Source organism: Amblyomma mixtum, chromosome 9 (assembly GCF_055824585.1).
Source record: "Amblyomma mixtum isolate Tamu chromosome 9, ASM5582458v1, whole genome shotgun sequence".
Lineage (NCBI taxonomy): Eukaryota > Metazoa > Arthropoda > Arachnida > Ixodida > Ixodidae > Amblyomma > Amblyomma mixtum.
The window spans coordinates 18,820,152-18,842,791 of NC_143020.1; the positions used below are offsets into that span (position 1 = coordinate 18,820,152).

At 44.9% G+C, this 22,640-nt stretch overlaps 1 protein-coding gene across 1 annotated transcript; it reads left to right on the top strand.

Annotated features, from left to right (window-relative positions):
* Positions 1–419: 419 nt before the first annotated feature.
* LOC149328425 (uncharacterized) lies at positions 420–10,692 on the top strand. Its single transcript, XM_089560939.1, has 4 exons — positions 420–462; positions 565–779; positions 1,100–1,234; positions 10,525–10,692. The coding sequence occupies exons 1-4, from the start codon at positions 420–422 to the stop codon at positions 10,690–10,692; spliced, it is 561 nt and encodes a 186-aa protein (XP_089417065.1).
* The last annotated feature ends 11,948 nt before the right edge of the window (positions 10,693–22,640 follow it).

Below are 22,640 nucleotides of genomic sequence, written 5' to 3' on the forward strand. Positions count from 1 at the left end.
CTTGTTGTCCACTTCCGCAATAAACGCCATGAAATGCCGTTTCTTTTTAATACGAAGGTGTTTTGCATATGAAGAAGGTTGGGGCTGATTTTCATTTCGAACTGCAACACTCATCGGCATACAATCCCGATAAGGCAAGAAAACGAGCCGGGAAAACCAGTGTTCCGCTAGCCATCCGGTCTCTGCTGAAACCAAAGGACGATCTCTGCGGTATAACCTACCCTCCAGCCGCTTTGCGTTACACCGCACGAAACATGAGGCATCGGCGAGTAGGAGCTGCCTCTATACCCTATCTCCATGCACAGAATAGTGCCTCTAGCCTGCAGCCTGTCCCTCGAAGGCATATAGCTACACTGTGGAACTGTGGAACATAGGCCACTGACAAGCGGTACTCGAGAGAACATACCTTTCTTTCAGAAATGATATTTCAGCTTCTCATCTGCTGCGCTCTTCTTTTAACAGGTGAGTGTTTCTAGCGGCGGGAATATCTGTGCCACCATGCTTTCTCTGTAGTGCTAACTCCACCAAACGGTTTGTTTGTTTACTTGTTTTTTAACTCTGCAGGTGACGCGAGCACAATCAGCGACATCATTACAACTAAAAACGAAAACAAGATATTCACAAGCAAAGGAAACCCTAGCTGCAACCTGAATACAGATGGTATAACATGGATTAACCACAATGTGACTAAGCTGATGCTTAGCGGACCGTCTTCGGTGGAAGTACTTCAAATTAAATCGGATGAAAAGTACACAAGAGGGCTACTTCGGCTGAAACTGGTGAGCTGCGCAGTATTCCCAATGGTACTGAATAAAAAAACACAAAAACGTACGCACTAAAGAGTAATTTTCAGTAACCCCTGGTCATTTTGCATACCACGACACCTGTTTCAGCCGTTTCTGTGAAAAAGCAATCCGTTTGCACTGTTGTTGTATTCCGCTTTCTGGGATATATTGATGAATTTAAATATGAAATGAGCACTTATCGGTTTTTACATCACTGCTTCAAAAATTTGAGGCTGAAAACTCTTTTTTATTGCGGTTACCAAATTATAGAGCCATGGTTATCATTCTGTTATAATACCACATTTCTCTTTCAGATCAAAGCGGAGTGTACAGTGAGCAGTGAGTTTTGGCATAAAAAGCGTACAAATACTATTAATGCAACTATAGGAAGCATGGACATAGAGGTAAAAATTTCCACCGATCCACCGAAAGCGCCTCCCAAGATTCGGGTGAGTTTGAGTGTTGGTTACATTTTCAGCGATAACCAAGAAAAGTCCGCCACGCAACTTTTTTGCTTGTTTTGTACGTTTATATGTTGAGAAACTGCGCAGGCGCATTTTATAATACTTTGAGAAATTAGCGCATGACAAGCCTACTGTCATTTGGCTTTCTGTTGTTCGGTTCCACATCGTTTGAGCATCGCTACGAAGGCAATGAGTTACAAATGATTACAGAATCGTTCCCATCCAAATTTCGAATCGCACAGCCAGCGCCTGCATAGCTGACTTATCACCTTTTCAATCATCTGTTCGTTTCACGTGGAACGTTCCAGAGCACCGTGATGGTGGCGCGCAAGTGGACATTTCATGTGGTATTTGCTTGTATTTCGCGAGAATCTGCAGAGAAGGGAAAAAAACTAATATGTAATAGGTAGAAAGTTCCAAACTGTTCAATGGCACGTTTTTTGGACCATTCTGCAGCTTTCTGATTGGAATTTTTTTCCTTATTTCTTCCTTGCGAAGTTGTTCAATTAATTTTGACTAATTATGCAATTAAGCTGAATACAGATAATAGTGGACCGTACTCTAAATAATAGTCAGCGATGTGCGTTTCGTCGTGTAGTCTTAGAGTGCCGCGGCATATTTTGAAATCATGGCAAAACTTGGCTGGGACACCCCGTATTTAGCCTTCTTAGATTACGAGTAAGCAATTCACTCAGTCTAAATATCAGCACCCATGCATGCCTTACAGCACCAGGCTATGTCCGCCGAGGTGGCTCAGTTTTTTGGCCGCTGGACTGGTGAGATTGAGGAAACCTCTAAATTCTGGTCGCGGCGACCGTGTTTCGATGGAAGCAGAACGCAAAAGGTGCCTGTGTGCTGTGCGATGTCAGTTCACGCCAAAAAACCACAGGGGGCGGAATTATTGCGGAACCCTCTACTGAGGCCTCTCTGACAGCCCGTGCCGCTTTGAAATGTTAAAAACAAGGGTGAACGGAATTATGGTGTACAAGACGCATATGTAACATTCGAAAGTATTCATACACGCAGCCGAGCTGGCTAAGACCTCCTCAGGTAAAGTGGTAGAATCCTAATTAGGGTAGGTGCCAGGCAGGGAGACCCGATCTCTTCCTTACTATTCACCGCTTTTTTACAGTAGGTAAGTGAATTCGGCAGGAAACATTTCGGGATAAATGTTTACGGAGGATACCTAAGAAAAATCTCTGATCTCCTGGGGATTTTGCGTTGCTACGCAACTCAGAGGACAACTGAAATATGTGGTGCAAAATCGGAAAGCAGTAAGGCTGGGTGAAAAATTATAAAGAACATTGTTCGGAAATCTCGGAAGGGTACAGCGCAGCACAACTAACTCGTCATGCAGATGTGTGGAAAGGTCCCAGGTCCCGAACTAATTATGCTGATTAAATGCTTCATTGTCGCCTACCCAGACTTCTAAATAGTTTTCACAGTAGAGGCATAGAAATTCTCAACCGAACTACGTCAGAATTCAAGTTTCTCAAGGAATTTTACCTCTAATCAATAGGTTCCACCACTTGCTATACATTTTACGCTGCATGATTATTGTTCGTGTTTCTTTAAAGCAATCACTTAAATTTGATCCTCGAGTTATATGCATTTCTTCTTTCATTGTATTATGCCCATTCTGATCGCTCACCCTGCGAATGTTCTGCAGGCAGCTTTTACCTCGGCTTCCTCCATCCGTCAGATTGAGAAGTAAGGAATGAAATGAATGAAAAATCACGATATGCAGCGAAGCATTCGAAGTATATGGCAAGTGGTCAGCTAAGATGTGGTACCTTTCAGGCTGACAAAAAAAACTTTGAAAACAAGTTTACAAGTGCGCAGTGATTTATGGAAAGCAAAATTCTGGATTTACTGTTAAGGCACAGGAAGAGAGCTGAATGAATCAAGAACAGACTCGAGTTAATGGCATTGCAGAGTTATTGACATCATAGAAAAAGTCGAGTTACTTACTAGGACATTAATAACAGCAGGCGTTACTACCTCCCTCCGTCAGTTACTAGCTCGCTACTAATTTTTTACTCGCCCAAATTTAGCTGACATTATAAGTGCTACTAATTGCTTACTGTCATTACTAGAGTACAGATAGTAAGCGGGGTGAGTACTTGTCAAGGTAGGTTACGTATGTATAGAGGGGGCAGCGCGGAAAGACGACGACGAACACAGAAGTTAACAGGACAGGTGCCAAATTACCAAAAAATTATTGGCAACGACCAGCAGGTTTTTAAAAGCAAGCCAAGACCCACTCGACGCCAGAAAAGGATTAACAGCACAGAAATCAAGGAAATCTTCATATCAACACACCATCCAACAATAGACTTTCAAACGTCTTGCACGCGTGTAGCAAGGATTTACTAAGCAGCAGTGCCGGTGAGCCAAAGCCAAGACCAGTACACAACTAGAATTCAATGAAAACGCGAAAAATTAACAATGCGAGCCAGAGCAGTGTCAAAAACTAATGTAAAGTGAAACGTGAAAGTTAACAGGATCAGAAACGTGTGATAAAGTCAAAAGTAAAGGATACCAGAAACAATACTTTTATTAAAAGGATAACGGAACGGAGCGTAAGTTGACCCAGAACTGCGCAACTTTAGCAAACAAGAGGCAGTTTTAACCATAACGAGCAAAAAAAAAAGGAATAACGGAAAGGCAAAGTCAATACAAGAATGCCAAAGCTGTGTCAGAATTAACACCGTACTAGGAAACCATATTCCTTGTCAGTCACTAAAATAGAAGGGGTGCTGCCACACTGGTCTCGCTTTGGAGGACCACTGTAATACCCCTGTCAAGCGGGCAAGTTAAGTGCACTTACGGGGAGTGCGCTTCGGCATCCCGAGTGATACTTTGGGCTACGCAGTGCTAAACGGGAAAGCAAAGTGCACTCATGGTAAAAAAAAAAAATTGGCGACATAAGAGCGGAGTTTCTGAATAGGACGATGGAAAAGAAAAAAGACTCATAATATTTGATTGCTTAACGTGATAGCGCAAATAAAACGAGGTTCAGCAGTTTTTAACGATGAAACAAAATGAAAATAGATGAAAAGCCAAGACCAGCCAAGACTATCCAGAATTTCGACAACAAACAAGATGGCGGCGGGCAGCGATGTTGCATCTGCTCATGGAGGAAGGATCCATTGCATCTGATCACGTTTACTTGTTTTGTCGCTTCGCTTGTAGCTATAACCAAGGAACTTTTTTTCTGAAAACAGTGTTATAGCACGTAAAATGAAGTTGTAAGTACTTTTTATGCACTATACATTTTGTACCATTGGAACCGCTGGCGTCGAGGCTACGCACTCGGCCAGCAAAGTGTGGTCCGTGAACGCACTTTCAGCGGAGTGCACTTTTCCGCGAGTGACACTCCACTTGCGTCGTTTAGATGCGGCAAAGTGTACTTACAGCGAAGTACACTCTCCTTAAGTGCACTTAACTTGCCCGCTTGACAGGGGTATAAGATACGCCAAAGTGAGCGCAGTTCTGTGCCAGAATGGCGCTCAATTGTCCCCAGCTTTGGCAATGAGCAGAGTCTCCAGTCCGCGCTTTCATTCGCGCACGTGTCTACAGTGGCTCACAGTTTTGGCATGTCTTACAATGGTCATCTAAATCTCAAACGGTGGGGCAGCACCCATTCTATGTTACTTACTGAGAAGGAATATGGTTTCCTATAATGTTTTTTTTAATTCTCACCTATCTTTTGCGTTAATGTATTCGTTTTGCCTTCCTGTTATTCCGTTTTATTGCGAAAGCAATATTACGACCGGTTTCAGCCCTTCGTGTCGGGGCGGCTGCGAGGCACGTTTGACCTTGAAGTGCGGCGCGAGGCCCTGCCCTCGCCACTCTCTCGCCAGCTGCGGAGTGTGCAGAGGAGGCTGGAGAACGAGGGGGGAGGGGCGTATAAGATGCGTTCGCTCGCTTGCCGGCTCCGTTGTTATGCCGCCTGATAAACAGAAAGCGAGGCTACGTCGGCTTGCCGAAGCCAGGAAACGGCAACGGAGACAGATGAAGAACGCGAATAGAGCCTTGCTAAGCGGCGCGCTCAAGACGCTGCTAGACGGGCGCACCGCGTCTCTATCGAAACCGAATCGTCTACAACCGGTGATGACCCCGAATGGAACGCTATGGATGCTTACGCCACCTACCACGTTTAACCAAAGCTAAACCTTAGCAACTTTTTTTTCAGCTCGTTTTGGTTAAATCTGCATCGTGTTTGCTATAAATGTCAGTTCTGACTACGCTTGCGCTCCGTTCTGTTATCCTTATTAGAAATTTTTTTTTCTCTTCTTCCTTACCTTTGACTTTATAGTGTTAACTATTACTTTTGACTTCACATTTAGTTTTTGACTTTGCTCTGGCTCGCGATTGTAATTTTTCCCGTTTTCATTGCGTTCTAGTCATCTACTGGTCTTGATTTTGGCTCACCGGCTCTGCTGCGCGCTGAATTTTTGCTGCATACCCGCCAAACGTTTGATAGGCCATTTAATGGTGCTTTGACGTGACGATTACTTTGCTTTGCGAGCTGTTAATGGTTTTCTGGTGTCACGTGGCTCCTGGCTTGCAATTAAAAACCTTCTTGTCGCTCTGAATAAATTTTTGGTGGTTCGCTATCCTGTTAGCTTATGTGCGCGTCCTCAGCTTTTCTCGCTGCTCCCTCTAGCCATGCAACAATACCAACAAGCCTAACCACAAATCTAGTAGGCTACGTAGTTAAACTATACAATATAGAGCAAATGTAGCACGAGAACCTTGGTATGGAATATTCAGCGTAGTAAAATGTTCGAAACGGTTTTATAACGTCCTCGCGTTATGTAAACTGTTTCCTGCGTTATGCATCAAGAGGGCTCTCTAAGTGAGAGAAACAAAACCATATGCATGAATCCCACTTGAAAGGAGGAATATCTACCGCGGCCTTTATGCTACACTCTTAAAAGGCCTGTGACCACCCTCTGGTTGCAAACACTCTCTACCTCTCTTTGAGCGAGCCTCCTCTCCTTCCGTTCCCTCCTCGAGATTTTTCTCTCCCGCTCCTCGTCGAGTAGGCTCGGCAAGGCAAAATCACCCCTTCGTTCTCCGATGTAAGCGGGAGGCATGGTGTCTGTGGAGTGCGTCACATGTCTACGTCATGGCCCCGCCTTCAATAGAATTCTTTTCTTGGTTTTTGCTACTCCAGTCGCTGCGTGCGCATCCAACTCACTCAGGTTTACTGTTTTTTACTTTTTATGGCTAAGGCTCAAGGCTGTCGCCGTACGCTCCCTCCGCAGCTTTTTTTTGTGTTCCTTCATGCGGGTTTGTAGGCATGTGGCAGAACAGAAGGCGCTGCGGAAAGCGTTGTGCAGACGACGCGACGCCAAGGCTACGCCCAACCTTCTCCCGTCAGTCAGAATGATGCACCAATGGAGTGCCTTTAGCGAAAGTAACCCCCATGACGTCAAGGGGGTTCAGAGTAGTGGGGCGGGAACGTTTTTGTTGAAGGAAAGAACGAGCGGTCTTTGATTTGAATTTTCGCAGCTTTTCGGGGCGCGCATGGCTTTAGTATTTTGCAGAGGTTATCTTCGATGCCTCATCTATGCAGTGGGCTTGTTTTTCAAAAATATCCGGACCCTGGTCAGTGGCCCTTTAAAGAAAGGCTGCGAAAAGCTTGCGAGTGGAACTGCTTACTAACTCAACTCTTATTTCCTTTTACTCCTTTTTACTAAATTAGTGGATGGAGTATACCTGGACATTACTAACGTTTCGCAACCTGTCGTTGCTCTTCGCTAGTCCGCTTGTAAGCGTGCATTTTCTGTCTAAATAAATAATATAGACCACAATTGTCACATAAACCGATGCGATTAACCTGATATTTTTATTTGAATCATGCGCGCTACCATGCGATCAAGTTGATTTTGAGTTTTTAAAAGTGCGCGGTCAGTTTTCTCGTTTCTAGCTGTTTTGTTTCTGCCGTCTGTAGTTGCTCGCTTGATGTAAATGACTCCCGTGCTTGTCACGCCTAGTTTTCATGAAGCGTCTGTCATGCTAAGTATGTGCACTGTGGCCGGCACACAAGTCGAAGCTCTGATTGTTGTCGGCCGCTGACCCCACTGAATGCGTTGCTTCCATCCTCTGCTGGCTTAGAGTCCATATAGAGCTGTTAAAAAAGTGATCGATGGGCGCCGCCCTATTGGGCATTGGGCTGTGCTCGTAGTACATGAATGAGTTCAGCGTTAAGCTCCCCCACGGTCTCCCCACAGCCCAGAAAACCGGTTTTCCCGCGGGGCATGGGAAGGTCTATATGGGAGGCGACCTCAACGCTACCGGATCTCGCATATTCAAGGGAGAGCTTCCAAATATCTAGACGCAGAAAAATGCGCTAAAAAACAATATGCATAAAGATATCGAGTCAGTTTCTGAAATGAATGCAGGAGTCTGGTTTTTAAAAGGTATAGCAACATGTTTTAGGGCGTAGTAGTATAGAGGCGCTTAGTAGAAATGTTGGTATAATTCCTTTGATACGGGAACAAGTTAAATTGCCTAAAATGTATTGAATTGTATTTATAACGCCTCATTGTTACAGGAACAAGTCAAAAGAAGTATATTTGGCACCCCGAAAATAACGTATTGTCATAACGTGCAAATATGTGGACTCGAGCGATTAGCATAAATACTTGTTTGGGAAGGGTGGAATTTTGTGTCTGGAATCCTTTAATCCTTCGTACCAGAATCTGAGATATTATATTTTAATATCAAACTCTTTATTTAAAACCGTAATTTTCCACTGACAACTACGCTTTACCAAAATAGTTGGCACTGGACTCTGCTCAAAACCTACTGCGTATGAGCAGGCACAGTTACCGAGGGTAGTTACTGCGAGTACTAGCTTCTTGGCTTAGTAACGGCTACAATAGCACCGTTTACAATCTTCAGTTAGTAAGAGAATGGCAAATTATATGAAAAGTCGTTATTAGGCCTGCTTTAGTAAAGAACACATTTTTTTTAGTCACGAATACCTAATTGGTAAGGCACGAGCATGTAACGCGAAGGCTCTATAACCGATTATTCACTGGTACAACAGAATGGATCGCAAGCGAAGCAAAGCGAAGGAGGGAACGTAAGAAAATCATGTGATGGATGTGATTAGAAACATTTCCTAGTTATGGTGACATAGAGCTTACATAGGACAAGGCTTATTGCGGGGATATGTACACGGCTTTCTCCCGCAAGAATCGCTGTTAGGGTGCTGCTTGGCGTTCATCATAAAGAACCTTAAGAGCAAGAATAGAGCAGCGCAATTTACTTTTTAACCAACAGACTGATTTCTATGAAAGGTACTAAATAACAAAATTTTTACGTAGTCGTATTTTTTTTACACAAGTAATCCTGGTTCTGAAAATATATTACTTCATTGTTTTCTGTTTAGATTTAAGAAGAAAAAAATATTTAAAAACTTGGTATTGATAGCAGCTTCCGCTCAGTGCATGCTGTAGTAATGGGTTACAAGGCATAGAAATATACCATCTTTATTCGATCCGACACGCTGTAACACGCTGCAAAGTGCATAGACGCTGCTTCGTCGTAACGTCGTGCTCCATCCTTAGTAGTTAACGTGCACTACACAGCCCTTCACCGTCGCGATCGTCGCTGTAGCTCTGGTCGTCATATGTAGCCGTTTCCAGCTCCCCGATGAAATCAGCGTCATTGTAGGAAACACATTCTGGATCTTCAGCAAAACTGTTGTCAGAACAGCTCCAAGAAGTGGCTCTGCTTCCCGGGACATCACCGCCGCCGGCATTCTTCATCTGTGACGCCATCATTAAATGGCATGTTAGACTTAATGCACTTAAAACGACTTAAAACTACCACTCTTTATGTTGAAAATGCCAAGCTATGCAACTGCCAGCCATAACTCGTCTTTGGCGGTGGGAGCTGTGCAACATAAGCCTGGACGAGTGTGACTCGTCATTGGCGATATTTGTACTACCTCCCACGACGAGTACACTTCTGGGGATGGCGGTTAAGAGGTTAATAACCAAACACAAGGTGTTGATATATTAGCCTATAAAATAGCGTAAGTGTTCGAGGGCAGTAAAAAACGTTCACAAGAGACAATTGCTGCTTCGTTAGTGTACAGGGACAGATTCAGTGAGAAGGTGGCCGTAACAGGTTACGAAATTTGCGCAGAATCAGTGCGCTGCTGTAGGGTGTAACTATTTTAAGGTCAGGGGAACAGCCATGTATTTCGTCCCATGTGGCGATAATGACTCTGCGTACGAGGCGGCATCAATCTGTCTAAAACATTGGAAGCAAATTTCATAGCAACAGATCTCCTGCAAGCCCTACGAATAGGATACGGGCGAATCGGTCATGTTCTTGACGCACAAAATTAAGGTCTTCTGAACGTGAATGTGAGAGTAGTTGAGTTGCACTGATCACCTTGAGACATCGAAGACAAAGCGGCGCTTGTATTTTCTAGCGCGCTACTCAGCCAGATCAAGCTGCTGCTTCTGTTGGTATCCGTGACCGCGCAACCCCTAAAGCACCCGTAGAAGGGTACACTTCACTCAGGAAGTTAAGAAAACGATGCCATCGGGCTGGGGTGTCCAGAATCTTCGGCCGATGAGCCCAGGTGCCATTTCGCGTAGCGCAAGGGTCTGTTTATTTGTCCTGAAACGATGATGCCCTTACAAAGTATATGCGGTACATTCTGCGAGCCTCTCGAAGTTTTGAAGCAAGCAGGTGAAGATTGCGTCTCATGAAGTAATTGGAATTAGACTAGTTAGAACTTCCTTCTTACCAAAGCAGCGCTGATTTGATTTATACGGGCACTGATAGCGACGTCACACAGGAACAGTTCACCGTTCTCGTTGATATGACCCCTGCTGTATCTGATGTCCGCGTTGTGTCTGTTTTAATTCAAGCAGCGCAGGTCTCTTAAGAAAGGAAGCATCGCACGAACCTGTATATTGCAGGCCTAAAACAGCCAACAAAACATAAAGCATCAAGTTTGCCAAGACACTAATCTTCCATGCCCAGAAGATGTTAAATAGGAACTGAACAACTCTTTACCACAAACCAAATGTCAAGAAGGTGCTAAATATACGCAGTTTCTTTCTTGAAACAAACATTATAAGCATCACCTAGTCTAAATCAATTTCCTTCTACGTTCTGACTAGAAGCCAAAAAGCCACTGTGCCCTGAATATGTTGTTGTTTCTTTATTTTATTTATCGCGTTCTATGCTCATTCTTTTCTTGAGAGTTGCAACATTTATTGCGATTTTCGCAGGTCATCAACGTGGAAGACGTCACTATTTCCGAAGTACCCCTCATACTCAGTGGAGTACTAAGCCAAGCAGAAGATTCCCTCAACGAGAGTGGACAGATGATACAAGCGAGCATCGAAGCTATTGTTAACGCAGCTCTAGGCGCAAAGAAAAGCTCGCATTGCCTGTAGAGCTGGACTTCCTCTTGCGCCGTTTTTTTTCCCGGACAGGTTGTTTTTCTTTTCGTATCGACGCTTCATGACTGCGATTGGCGTTAAAATCAATTATTCATTCCAATTTTTGTCATTTGTGAACTATGCACTACAAAGGAAAAAAAAAATAAAATGCCTACCAAGTTGCCGCAGGCTATAAAGTTTTTGCGATAGGACTACTGCGTTAGATTTAGTACTTTAGTCGCACTCTCTTTCTTTGATAAATTGCAGAAAGTATTCCGAAAGCTTAAGAGCAACATGGCTACCTAAAAGCAGGTAAGCTGAAATGCTATGCTCCTTTTGGTGGTCAATATATCTCTTTGAATTGTTCAAAGCAGCCGGCTCTCATCAAAGCAATCATTTACTCTCAGTATTTTCACAAAGAATTAGAAACAGCGCTAAAAAAGCATTTTTAATAAACATAAACAGCAACAACCTGTAGTCACTAAGGAACTGCATAGTTTCAATGAAAAAAATAAACCTATAACGAAAAAAGCCATTGCGACCCCATCAACGTCGGTGATGTGCAGCGTTCTACGCTGCTATCGTATATGCCCATCTTATATAGATTAAATAACTTCTAGCGAGCACCGGGGAAATTTGGTTTCTAATTTTCAAACGGCTACTACTGCGGGTATAGGTCTTCGAAATATGGCATTTATATAATTTTTTGCAAGACCGAATCAAAAAGCTGCGCCTAATTGCGCCGTGAAACCGAAGTAAATTATGGTTCCGGTGTAAATAATCCATAGTTGGCCTTAATAATTACAACGGTTGCCGGGGGCGTGCCTGACTTCTTCGCAGCCTTTGCACCGCACGCGAATTCTACCACTTCATCATTTCATTCCTTTTCTTTACAAGTCTCTGTTTGAACTCTTTTCTATTCGCTTGTTGCTGTGAAAGTAGCCAGGTAGGGGACACTCGACGAGCCCGTGCAGTTTTTATGTTTGCTTTATAGTGTTCATTCACCGATAAATGTTGTTTTAGCTCCAAACATACCATCTTCATCTCGCTCACAGGTGCCTTTTATGTTGGGATGTCAAATTATGCCACAGACAACAGGCAAACTGAGCCGCCGCGGTTGCTCAGTGGTTATGGCACTCGGCGGCTGATCCGAAAGACGCGCGTTCGATCCCGGCCATGGCTGTCGAATTTCGATGGACGCGAAACTCGAGGCCCATGTACTGTGCGATGTAAGAGCACGTTAAGGAACCCCAGGTGGTCGAAACTCCCGGAGCCCTTCACTACGGTGTCCCGCATAGTCTGAGCCGCTTTGGGACGTGAAACTCCCATAAATCAACCAAGTAAACTGGCCTCTTGGCTGAAGGCCCAGTTCGGCACATCAGGACAGATGGGACAAGATCCTTACTGCGGCAAACTGACGGTCCTACACAAAATCTCCAGATGCACACCGAAATTCTTGGGTCTAGGCCAAAATTAAATTTTTGCAATAAAAGAATCGCGGTGTAGTCCGTGCTACGCGTGTACTATGCCATGCAGGTACGCACACGTACTGCGCCGCGATTTGTTGCCATTCATGCACGCCGAACGTTGCCTGTAAAACATTTATGCGCTGCTATCTTCGCGTTTGTGTCTCGTGCCTTCGTCAGGACGATGTCCTAGATATGACCTGTGCAAACCTCGCCTGCAAGCTCAGCTTCCCCGTGGCCTGGCATACAACAGCGTCATAAAACCTGCACACCACAAAACAGAGGCACCGTTGTCGAAGATGCTCTTTTCACCTCATTGCGAAGGCGACGCTCTGTTCGCCTTGCCGCGAGAGAAGCTCTCACCAGGGACTCGTTGCGCCGTGCGAAATTGCTCTTCGTCCTCTAATATTAGCATATTTGCAGCACCCTAAGGAAGGCTGTTGAACATGGAAGACATGAGAAAGCTGTCGTTCCCGGCTTCTTGGTCACGAGCCTTGATATTTAGAGGTGCGCTGTTGAAGTAATGCAGGATATAGCAGAGCCCAGTCCACAGTTTTCGGCTCTATTCTTAGACAGCTGCGCACTAAGCCTTTTTGTTATTTCGGCGCTGCGAAAGCTTTCCTATTGCGCGTCAAAGCGCGAAAAGAGAGGGGGACGCTTAAAGCCTAGCTGGAAGAATTTTGGCTGGCCACGACGGCTCCGCAACACGCGAAACTAGGCAGGCAGATCCTAATCACTACAAAGCACGATCGAACAGGAGTAGACGAAACTGGTGGCACTACCAGTTGTCGAAAGCAGAGCTTTGTTGGCCTCGTTTGAATGTCATAGCACTTTAAATTCCTTTGCGCTATTCACGGAAGAAACCAAGCGATTAACAGTGGCAAAGCAAAATAGTCGAAGCGCAAACAAGCTCTTGCCTGGAAAATATGCGTCTTTCGCTACCACCACACCATCATATCACTTTAGTAGGAACTTGAATTTTTAAATCATGTCCGGTTCCTTTCAATGCCTGCATTACATTTACTAGTTTAGCCCTCCACTCCCGCTCAGTGTCAGTGCCTGTGTTATGTTTGCCGTTCTTATCCGCTCTTCGGGGATTGTAACATATTCATTTTTTTCCTCTTCCCTCACCGTATGCTGAGGTGTTTTGTGTATTGAGATTGACACTAGTCAGGCATCTGTGCCTTTTTGTCAGCCTCTTAGACAGATTTGTACTTTTGTGCCTTGTTTGCCTAAAATAAATTCAACTGAGTTCAATCGTACTGCGGTCCTAGAATGTGTCCTGCCATGCCAGCAATCCATGTGGTGGTTACGACTACTCTCGACGATGGGGTAGACTGAAAATGTTTTTAATGATTGTTTCTCTTCGTTTAGGCTATTATGTGACCTTTTGTCAACAGTAACCAATTTTGTACTTGTTCATCGCACCTGTCACTAGTTTCACCGTGGTTTCGTAGTGAAGTCTCATTAGCTCATGAAATGGGAAATGAAGAGAAACGTTACAAAGTCCGACACCAATCCTTGTCTGCTTTCTGACACATATTGATGTCGCCTTCTCTTTTCGCAGCATCTGATGTTCAGGGTGCTTTCCATCTTGATTCTTTGATTGCGCTTGTTGGGCGACGTGAAGCAAGCCCCCGAAAAAAGCAAAAAATACAAAAGTGTGCGGCATACACGAGATTTAGAGAAATGGTCTCTCGGATGTGACGGCCGTCTTCCTGTTCTAGCTCAGCGCATCCTGAAAGCCCACGGAATTCTTCTAGAAGGAACAATAAACAAACTAGCACATTTAAAAATTAGAAACACATGTATTCGTTGTCAACGACAATGAAACTCCACTTAGACTGAAGTGCCTAGCTGTGAGTGCTAAAACACTGGCGAGAATAGCTAAACCACTTGCTGGATCTTATTTGGGTTGTAAAACGGCACAAGAAACGCGAACTAAAAACTGCATAAGGCATTAGAAATTCTGCTTTACCGATTCATCTTCTTTCTAGTCCGTCGTCTTTATTCTCTGCGCTGACGCAAGTTTAACTAATTCACTTTTGGAGCGCAGCTCTATGGCGCCCGTTCCTGCGTTTCGCGGCGTCGCCGTCGCCGTTGTCCCTCGTAACCAGCTCCGCAGCCGGGGTGGCGTGCTGCTCTAGTTGCGCGCGCTCCTGGCGCCATCTCCCGCGACCTCCCGATAACTTAACTGCTCTCTTTGCTACTCGTGCAATGCCATCCCTATGCGGCAACCAGAGCGCCGGATCGGTGGCGGCGGATCTCGATATGCGCACCGCCCGAGCCGATACGCATAGCCGCCGCCATTCGCCACTGCGAACCGCCTGCCTATGTAAATAGTTTATTCTCTGCCAGTTCTTTCTGACCCATGAGTGAGGCAACTGGCGGAAGTCTTTCGTCTGCAGCTGCTGCCAAACGAGCTGCCAGGATAGAGGCTCAACGCCATCGCCGCCAGAATCCTGACGTGCGTGCCGCACATCAGAAGCTTACCGCCGCCGTCGAATTCTTTGCCTCAATCTATCAAACAGCTAAAACAGCTGATGAGCTGGGCTCAAATTTCGCATTAGGAAGTAACGTAATCGTCGGGAATTTTTTGTTATTCAAAAATAAATACAACATGAACCCTATTGTTAAACAAATCAACTTTCGTCCCGGTCTGAAAAATCCTTCACAGAATATCAGTGTCTATCAACGTTAGGATCACTACAATGTGCCTGGTATCCTTTAGTCTGGCAACCACTACTTTGCAAGACTGCTTTACTTTCTCCTTTTGTGGTCACCGCGAAATCTTTCTGGTGACCTTCACAATTCTTTATGTCTCGAATGAAATCTACAAGCTACGCCACACGGCTTGCAAGCATGCCATGGGGATGGCCAGGCGCAGCGCTGCACATCAGGAATTTCGTTCGTGCGCACTCACGCAAGTTGTTCCGAGACCTCAGCCACACCTGGGAATCGATCTAGCCACTACGGACGACGGATAAGGCCTACATTTCGATGGTGTACACAAGCTTAAACAGGAGAATGGAACCAGGTTAACAGATGGCTGCATGCGCAGCAACTTTACCGTGCTGGTGCCAGACATCCCGAGTCTGGCAGATGTCAACCTTTCGCAGAAAAGCCCAGGTGACTGAATGCCTGAATGCCCACGTTACAAATATGCAGAGACCTAGGAGAACATGAGTCCGAAGCTACACCGCTCCCTTTCGGGGAATCTATGAAATCCCGTTTTGCAGTTTTCAATGTCGAGTGCTTATTCGCGGCGTCAGGGAATATGTATATCAGCTGCGTGGCCCATGTTTCATACAGTACTTTTACACTGCTATTGACAGTTGATTTCATTGAAGTTTTGACACTGGCAACGTCCTAAAAATCTGGAGGTTTGTACAGCTGCAACGGAAAAAGAATGGCACAAGTGAATCATGACCGGAGCGAAAAAATCGCGACACGCGGCACTATTGTTGCCGAGTACACCCATGGAGGAAGGAAAACTAAGGAGAGGCCCTTCGTATTCCCAATGCATTGGCGAGAATGTGGCGGAAGTGACGTCAAAATTTAGGCTTAAAAAGTCGGGCCACTAGCAACGTTGTTGTTGTTGCTAAGAAAACTCGGGCCACTAGCAACGGCGTACGGCGTCGTTAGCGTCGTTGTTGCTAGGGGCCCGAGTGTTTCTCGGTGGCGGTGGACGGGCTTTCGGCACGGTGTGTTCGGCCTTGCGTGTTAAAGTCTACATGCCTGGCGTCGTGACGTTACGCACGCATCTAGGATTGCTTTTAAATGCGGCAAATAACCGCTCATTTGATAATTTGTTCGTCAAACTTGGCGTCGTTACGCGGAGCGATCGATGCATTGAAATGAATCTCGCGAAAAGGTGGCACTCAGGAACCGCGCTTCGACACGCGAAGAAACGTAGATTGTTTTGATCAGCTAACTTTCGCACCTCACCAAACAGCACAGAAACATGAAGCCTCTCTCGGCGATGCTGAGCTGCGTTTCGAAGGCCACACGGCGGGTGTACGGTAGCCCGAGGAGGATGGTGAGCGCGCAATGTCTTCTTTCTTCGCCTGGCGTCGGAAGAGGTTCACCGCACCTATGCGCCAGTCTGTGTCTAGGTGCGTGTTTACGGGGAGGGAGGTGTAGGAGTGTAGCGGCGAGCGGCGCGGTTTTTTTGATGCCTTTCTTTTACGAAGCGCTTGCGAGCCGCGCGCGATCCCCGCCCCGTAGCTCGGTGGAAAAGGAAGATAGTGAGGAGAGCCGAGCCAACTTCCGGTTGCGGGGCGGCTTCACAAAAAGTGACGTCAGGGCCTCTCCTTAGTTCTTTCCTTCCTCCATGAGTACACCGATTGCGAGAGTGCGAGGAACATTCCATTTCCTAAAGCGGGGGTGACTGGCATAAAGCAACCCACCTAGACATTCGCCCATCAGAAATGCAACATCTTAAACGAACGCCTGTAGATGCGTGTCTTATCAGCCAAACTGTGTGCTAAGGCGGCTAAGCACATAATCTCGTCTTATTTATTTTTTTTGCGCTGGCGTGGCGAGCAAAGTTATCTTTATCACCGTTTTTCTTTAAAAAATGTGCTGGGGAAGCACTGTCAAAAGTGGGGACGCACTGTCAAAAATAATGTGTGGCAGTGCCTGCTTTCGGATGGGCTGCTTTCTGTCGGCCACCCCCACTCTGGAAAGTGGAATGTGCCAGGCACTCTCGCTATCTGCGCATACGGCTACAATAGCGCCGCGTCTCGCAATTTTTCCGCTCCTGTCATGAGTCACTTGTGCTAATCTTTTTCCGTTGCAGCTGTACAAGACCATTTAATTATATTGACGAAAGAGAATGACTGTGTTGATGTCAGCTCAAATCAAGTGCCAAAAGTTTTCACATTTGATTGTTAAGTTGAAGGATTCAGGCCTGAGCTGGTGTCATGGGCCCAGAGTTTGTAAGAACTTGATTCCGCATTATCTGACCGAATCGGAGATAACCAATACAAATAATGCATGGCAGGCTTTAGATTGTGTTTTGCAACATAATTTTGTCACGTGCCAGCTGGGCTTGAAGAGCCAGCGTCAGCAGGCTACCCTGACCACATGGTGGTGGTTGTAACAGAGTTCATGCTGCAAAATATCAAAAGACGATCCCGATGGGAGAATGGGGTATCAGACCCACTATTCTGCCTCAAATTCACAAAGTGGCGCATGACCTCAAGAGAGTGACCAGCAATCATGGAGCCCTGATGACTTCTAGTGCTCTCCGAATGTTACCTGCCTCTATAGAGCACCCGATGACGTTTACTTTTTTTTTGCCAATGAGGCTTGCAATGCTATCGCATAAAAAATAATGAGCTGTAGCAACGAAGCTGTGGAATGTGAATAATTAAAGGCATTTTTTATAAAAAAGGCTGGGATTCCCTTTCATCAATGACACCGTAATGTCTATTTTCTGTGTCGAAAGGCATGAACCAGCTGCGATAAGGTCGGAGTATTCCCAAAGCAAAGATGTGTGCTAGCCCCGTTTAAATACTTGTCAGGTGCCATTCCAATCGTTAAACGTATGGAACGCTAGCATGTTTCTATGTTGCTGGTTCACAACACTAAAGTTCGTTGGAGTACAGCGCCCGTCCTATTTATCGTCTTTCTGTACGCCCGTCTTTCATTTGGGCTCTAAACCTTTACTTTTGTAGACATGAACCAGATAGCCCAGCGCTGGTTTTATTCATGCTTACTGGTCATGCTTCATAGACGCTTGCTTCATGAAGCAGTAGTAGCAGTTACCTTTTTTGCTGACATAATGCGACAGATGCTGATCAATCGGTGACAGCAATATAAGGCTCACCCCGGCCGCTCCCAAATGGAACCACCTTTATAGTTGCTGTGTATCTACGCCTGTGCATAGTGGAAGTCAGTTTGCATGTTAGGACAGGCGCTTCTCAATTGCAGGTACAATGAAAAAAAAAAGGCTTCAAAGCCTGCAGGCTCCAAGCCTCTGCCTGAACACTTACTTCGCATTTACCCTTAATTATTGGCCTTCTGTAACCCTGATCTTTTCTTTTCACTCGGTTTATGCTGTTTATTCCTTTATTTTATTTATTTACGAACACTGCAGGCCCTCTTCGGGCCCACGCAGGAGTGGATTCAAGGTAGAAAAAATTATAGTAGCGAATTGAACAAGGGAAACAAGTAAAGGCACAAATCAGCACAAAATAACCATTCATCATCACACAGTCATCACGGTGGTACTGACGTTAGATCAATGCGATTAACATATTCTAAGAAAGATTCCTCTGAGTTGCAGTTGACAACAGCAGATGGCAGTTTATTTCACTGACATATAGTTCAAGGGAAGGAAGAATATTAGTGGACATTATTGTGGCTTATGCGTTGGCGAAGTGCTTTCACATCGTTATTTCTCGAGGAAAGGCGGAATGGTTCCCGAAGGCACCCTTCTTTTGCTAGGTTAGAGTGTCCGTGATAAAGACGGTACAAAACCCCAAATCTTCATATTACTCTACGCTGAGCTCGGCTGTGTAGATCTGCTTTCTTTAATAGGTCAGACAAGTTGGAATGCCAGGAATAGTTCGAGTATACAAATCGTACTGCTAGGCTCTGAATTCGCTCTGATCTCCATTTAAACATTTCTGGTGAGCACTTCACATATTAGCAGCATACTCTAGGGAGGGTCTCAAGAGTGTTTTATATGCATTAAGTTTTACAGCATGAGGAGCATTACGCAATCTTCATCTAAGCAAATGCAACTTATCCTGGACCTTGTAACATACGTAACGTACGTACTGTTCCCACATCAGATTACTTTACAGGGTTACCCCTAGGTATTTAGCATAATTGGCTGTCACTTCACTGTTGTTTTCGAGATATATTGAAGGCTCCCAAAACACACACATCAGAAAAAGAAATGTGCGCTCATCTTTAGCTAGTCTTACCTAAGTACAAAATGTGTAATGTTCTCTACAGATACCTCACCGAAACATATTGCTGGCTTTCATTTGTTGTGGACAAGGTTCGCCGGCACATTTTTTTGTGTCCATGAAGTACATTGTGGTCAAGAAATGGTCAGCCTTTTATGCCCTTTCCATATTTTCGCTAAAAGAGTTTTTCTTCGCAAAGTTTGCTTCGCCGCCGCCAGTGGCTCAGTGGTTACGGTGCTCGGCTGCTGACCCGAAAGGCGCGGGTTCGATCCCGGCCTCGGTGGTCGAATTTCTTTGGAGGAGAAATTCTAGAGGCCCGTGTACTGTGCGATGCCAGTGCACGTTAAAGAACCCCAGGTGGTCGAAGTTTCCGGAGCCCTCCACTACGGCGTCTCTCATAGCCTTAGTCGCTTTGGGACGTCAAACCCGATAAGCGAAACCAAACCAAAGTTTGCTTCATACCCTTTGTCAGACGTTATCGGTGGAACGGTTTGATTTCAGCGAACGTAGACTGGAAAGATTGCATACATTAATGTGTACGCCTCGACTGCGGTGTCGTTCATATACTGTGTTGCTTTTATATGAAGTGAGAGAGCGAAGGAAATGCTGGAAGCAAGACAAGAAAAGACCGGGATATTGACCGCGAGAAAGAACCAGTTTGCGACCCTGCACTGGGGGAAGGAGCTTGGGAGGGGTGTTTAAAGTTTAAAATGAATCTACGATACACTTTGCGTGCGGCGTTTGTGCGTAATATTGCATTTATCATTCAACAATAAATCATCAATGTTCTTAAGCGAGCAGCTAAATTATGTACACGGTGTTGAAAAGAAACGGGTGATTTCTTGATTACTTTTTCTTCTGGCGGAGCTGGTATTGAGCCATTTGTTTCTTTATTTGCGTGATTTCATTCCTTAAGTATGTGTTCTTTTTGGAAGGGGGCACAGCGCATGTCCATTACAGTCCTTGCGTATCTAAATTTTCTGCAAAGGACTACAGTAGAAATATGAGGACAGTAGTGTTACATGTTGGCACGATGTGGTAGAACAAGAAAGCGTTAATGTCTAGAAGTCTGATATTATTACAGTGAGCGGAAAATCACATCGCTTCCTAAAGTAAGGCAAGGAGAGCCTCGAAGCTCAGTGGACAGATTTAGTCGGACGCTTGTCATGTTCTGATTTCTTGAAACCGGTAGCACTTCTCTCCCCTCATCTCGACCAGCTGGCTTAACAGCGCTGTCTTCTTGACTCCTGGTACGCATCACATCTGCGTCATTTCCAGCGTTAGCTCCAATGCAGAAATATACGTAAGATGTAACATCAAAATCGTGTCCCCCTTGTGGCACTCCAGTGGCCCTTTTGGGAACGGGTCATGAGTATGGCGATGATTTTTAAAAGCGGAATTGCAGCTTTGGTCAAAGAGCGCATATTTCAAGTGCCACACAATAAATTAATGCCGGAAATGCTTACAAAGAAACATACAGAAATCACAAACATTAAGTTATGGTTCTGCGTCACCATTGTTGCTGTTATGGCTGATATAATAAATATTAAAAGAAGCCTAGAAACAGTCCAGTTAAGGATATAATGTGCCAACCCGCAAGCACAGGGGAGAAGTTGCATAAGTAACAGACAAACTAAAGCACAAAAAATTCCGAGACGTCGTATACGCAGTACCATGCACCGAATGTGGAGCGGTGCATAGGTGTTTCTGGCGAGATCGAAATAAGATTTTGAGAACATCACAATGACACGAGGAATAGGCAAGTGACTTTGAACGCGCTTGCCGAACATTTGTGATCTGTAAGCTTCAATATCGACTGGGCACAGACAGATGTCCTCGCATAAGAGAAGAACAAAGCATCACAGCTGTTTGCGGAGTCTTTGATTATTTAAGTGACAACACGTGCGCTGAACTGCAACGGTGCAAATCTTTCACTAGTACGCACATTATTTGAAGGTTTTGTCATGAGCCGTATTTAAAGCGGCAATACCATGTTTCTCCTTCATTTTGAACAAGGCTCCGGTATGGGAGCAAAATCATCATGTAATCACCAGCGCTGCTTATATTTTCTTCAGAAGCAATTAACCATTCAAACATTAATAATTCCAGGTTAAACAGGCAATTAACGAAACTCTGTGCGAGAAATATTTCCTAGAAGAGCAGTGCCCTTTTGCACAAACTGCGTGCACTAAAGTACCCTCAGCAGCACACCCCTTACAGCAGCAATAGTCCCTAATAAACGCGCCTAACACGAAGAGCCCACTCTTAAATGCATGAAGTTTCAACCTTAAAATGACTAAACGCTTCAATCCAGGCTGAACCGAGCAAGAAACACGTTACACATGAGGCAAGGAACGAAGTATCGTTCTACTCTGTAAACTGGTCAAACCGAAGAGCTGTCGCTCTGTGCTCGTGTGTGTGCCTCTATGGGCTCCTTTCGAACGCTTTTTACTCCACGCACTTACACCTGTGCAGAAAGCTGTTCAGTGATTCTTTTATATTTTTTTTTCAGACGGTGCCTACAGTTAGCAATGAAGCAAAAAAAGGATTATTCCCGTCAAAGAGTTCCCAGGAAGTAGTTGAACGGGGTTTCACCGCCAATCGCAACGACTATTTAGCGCCAAGGGCAGGCATTCCGGCATTCAAGTGCAATGAAGCTATAAGTGCGTCTCTGTGCTAAGCGCTGGAAGTAACGAAAAGCCAAAGCTGGGTTTTATGCCACGATTACACAGCGCATAGAAAAGTGCAATGCCTGCACGTGAGGCATAAGGCTAAGCAAGAGGTATATCTTAAAAGTAGCCCACATTTTACCGAAAACATGTTCTAGAACTTATATCGTAAATGACTATAAAAATATTTTTACAGTTCTAAGTGCAAGGAAAATTAAGAGGAGTAGAGGTACTTCCAAAAATTATACCTTATGCCCCCATCGCGATTAGATTTTGTGTGGTATAAAACCTGTTCACATACTATAACTCCGCAATACTTTTATGCTATTTTACAAAACAACAGGGCGATCGCTTTCACAGCTTGAAGCTTTTGTGAGTACCATGTTAGCGGCGTGAATTTTAGCTGTTGTTTATGCAAACTTCATTTTCGCAAGGGTAACGGTGCATGTTAACTACAGCTGACGCTTAAAGATATATAAGTGGAAACACCGTAGGCCACGCAGTTGGAAATTTGAGCACCACTGCCTGGATCAGACATGCTACAAGCGCCGTGATGAAGTCACCTGTCTCTCTACCCGCCACGGAGTAACTCTTAACTCAGCGCCCCTTTTTGGCGCGGTATTTGAACCGGTTACAAGGTTAAACAGCGGCTCTTTGATGATATAAGAGTAATTTCCTCGTGTTGTTGTTTCTGTATTGGCATCCAGTGCTTACTCAATTATATATCTTACAGCATGCTAAGGCAATTTGCGCTGATGCCCACGTCGATCGTGCCACCGTAACGCATTGCCTATTGAGAGGAAGAAGCTTTCTTTTTTTTTGAGCATCCACATGGCTTTTTCACACAACGTGTCTCCTTTTATTAAGAATAATCTTGGACGTTCTATGGAAGCCACGGGTCAGTT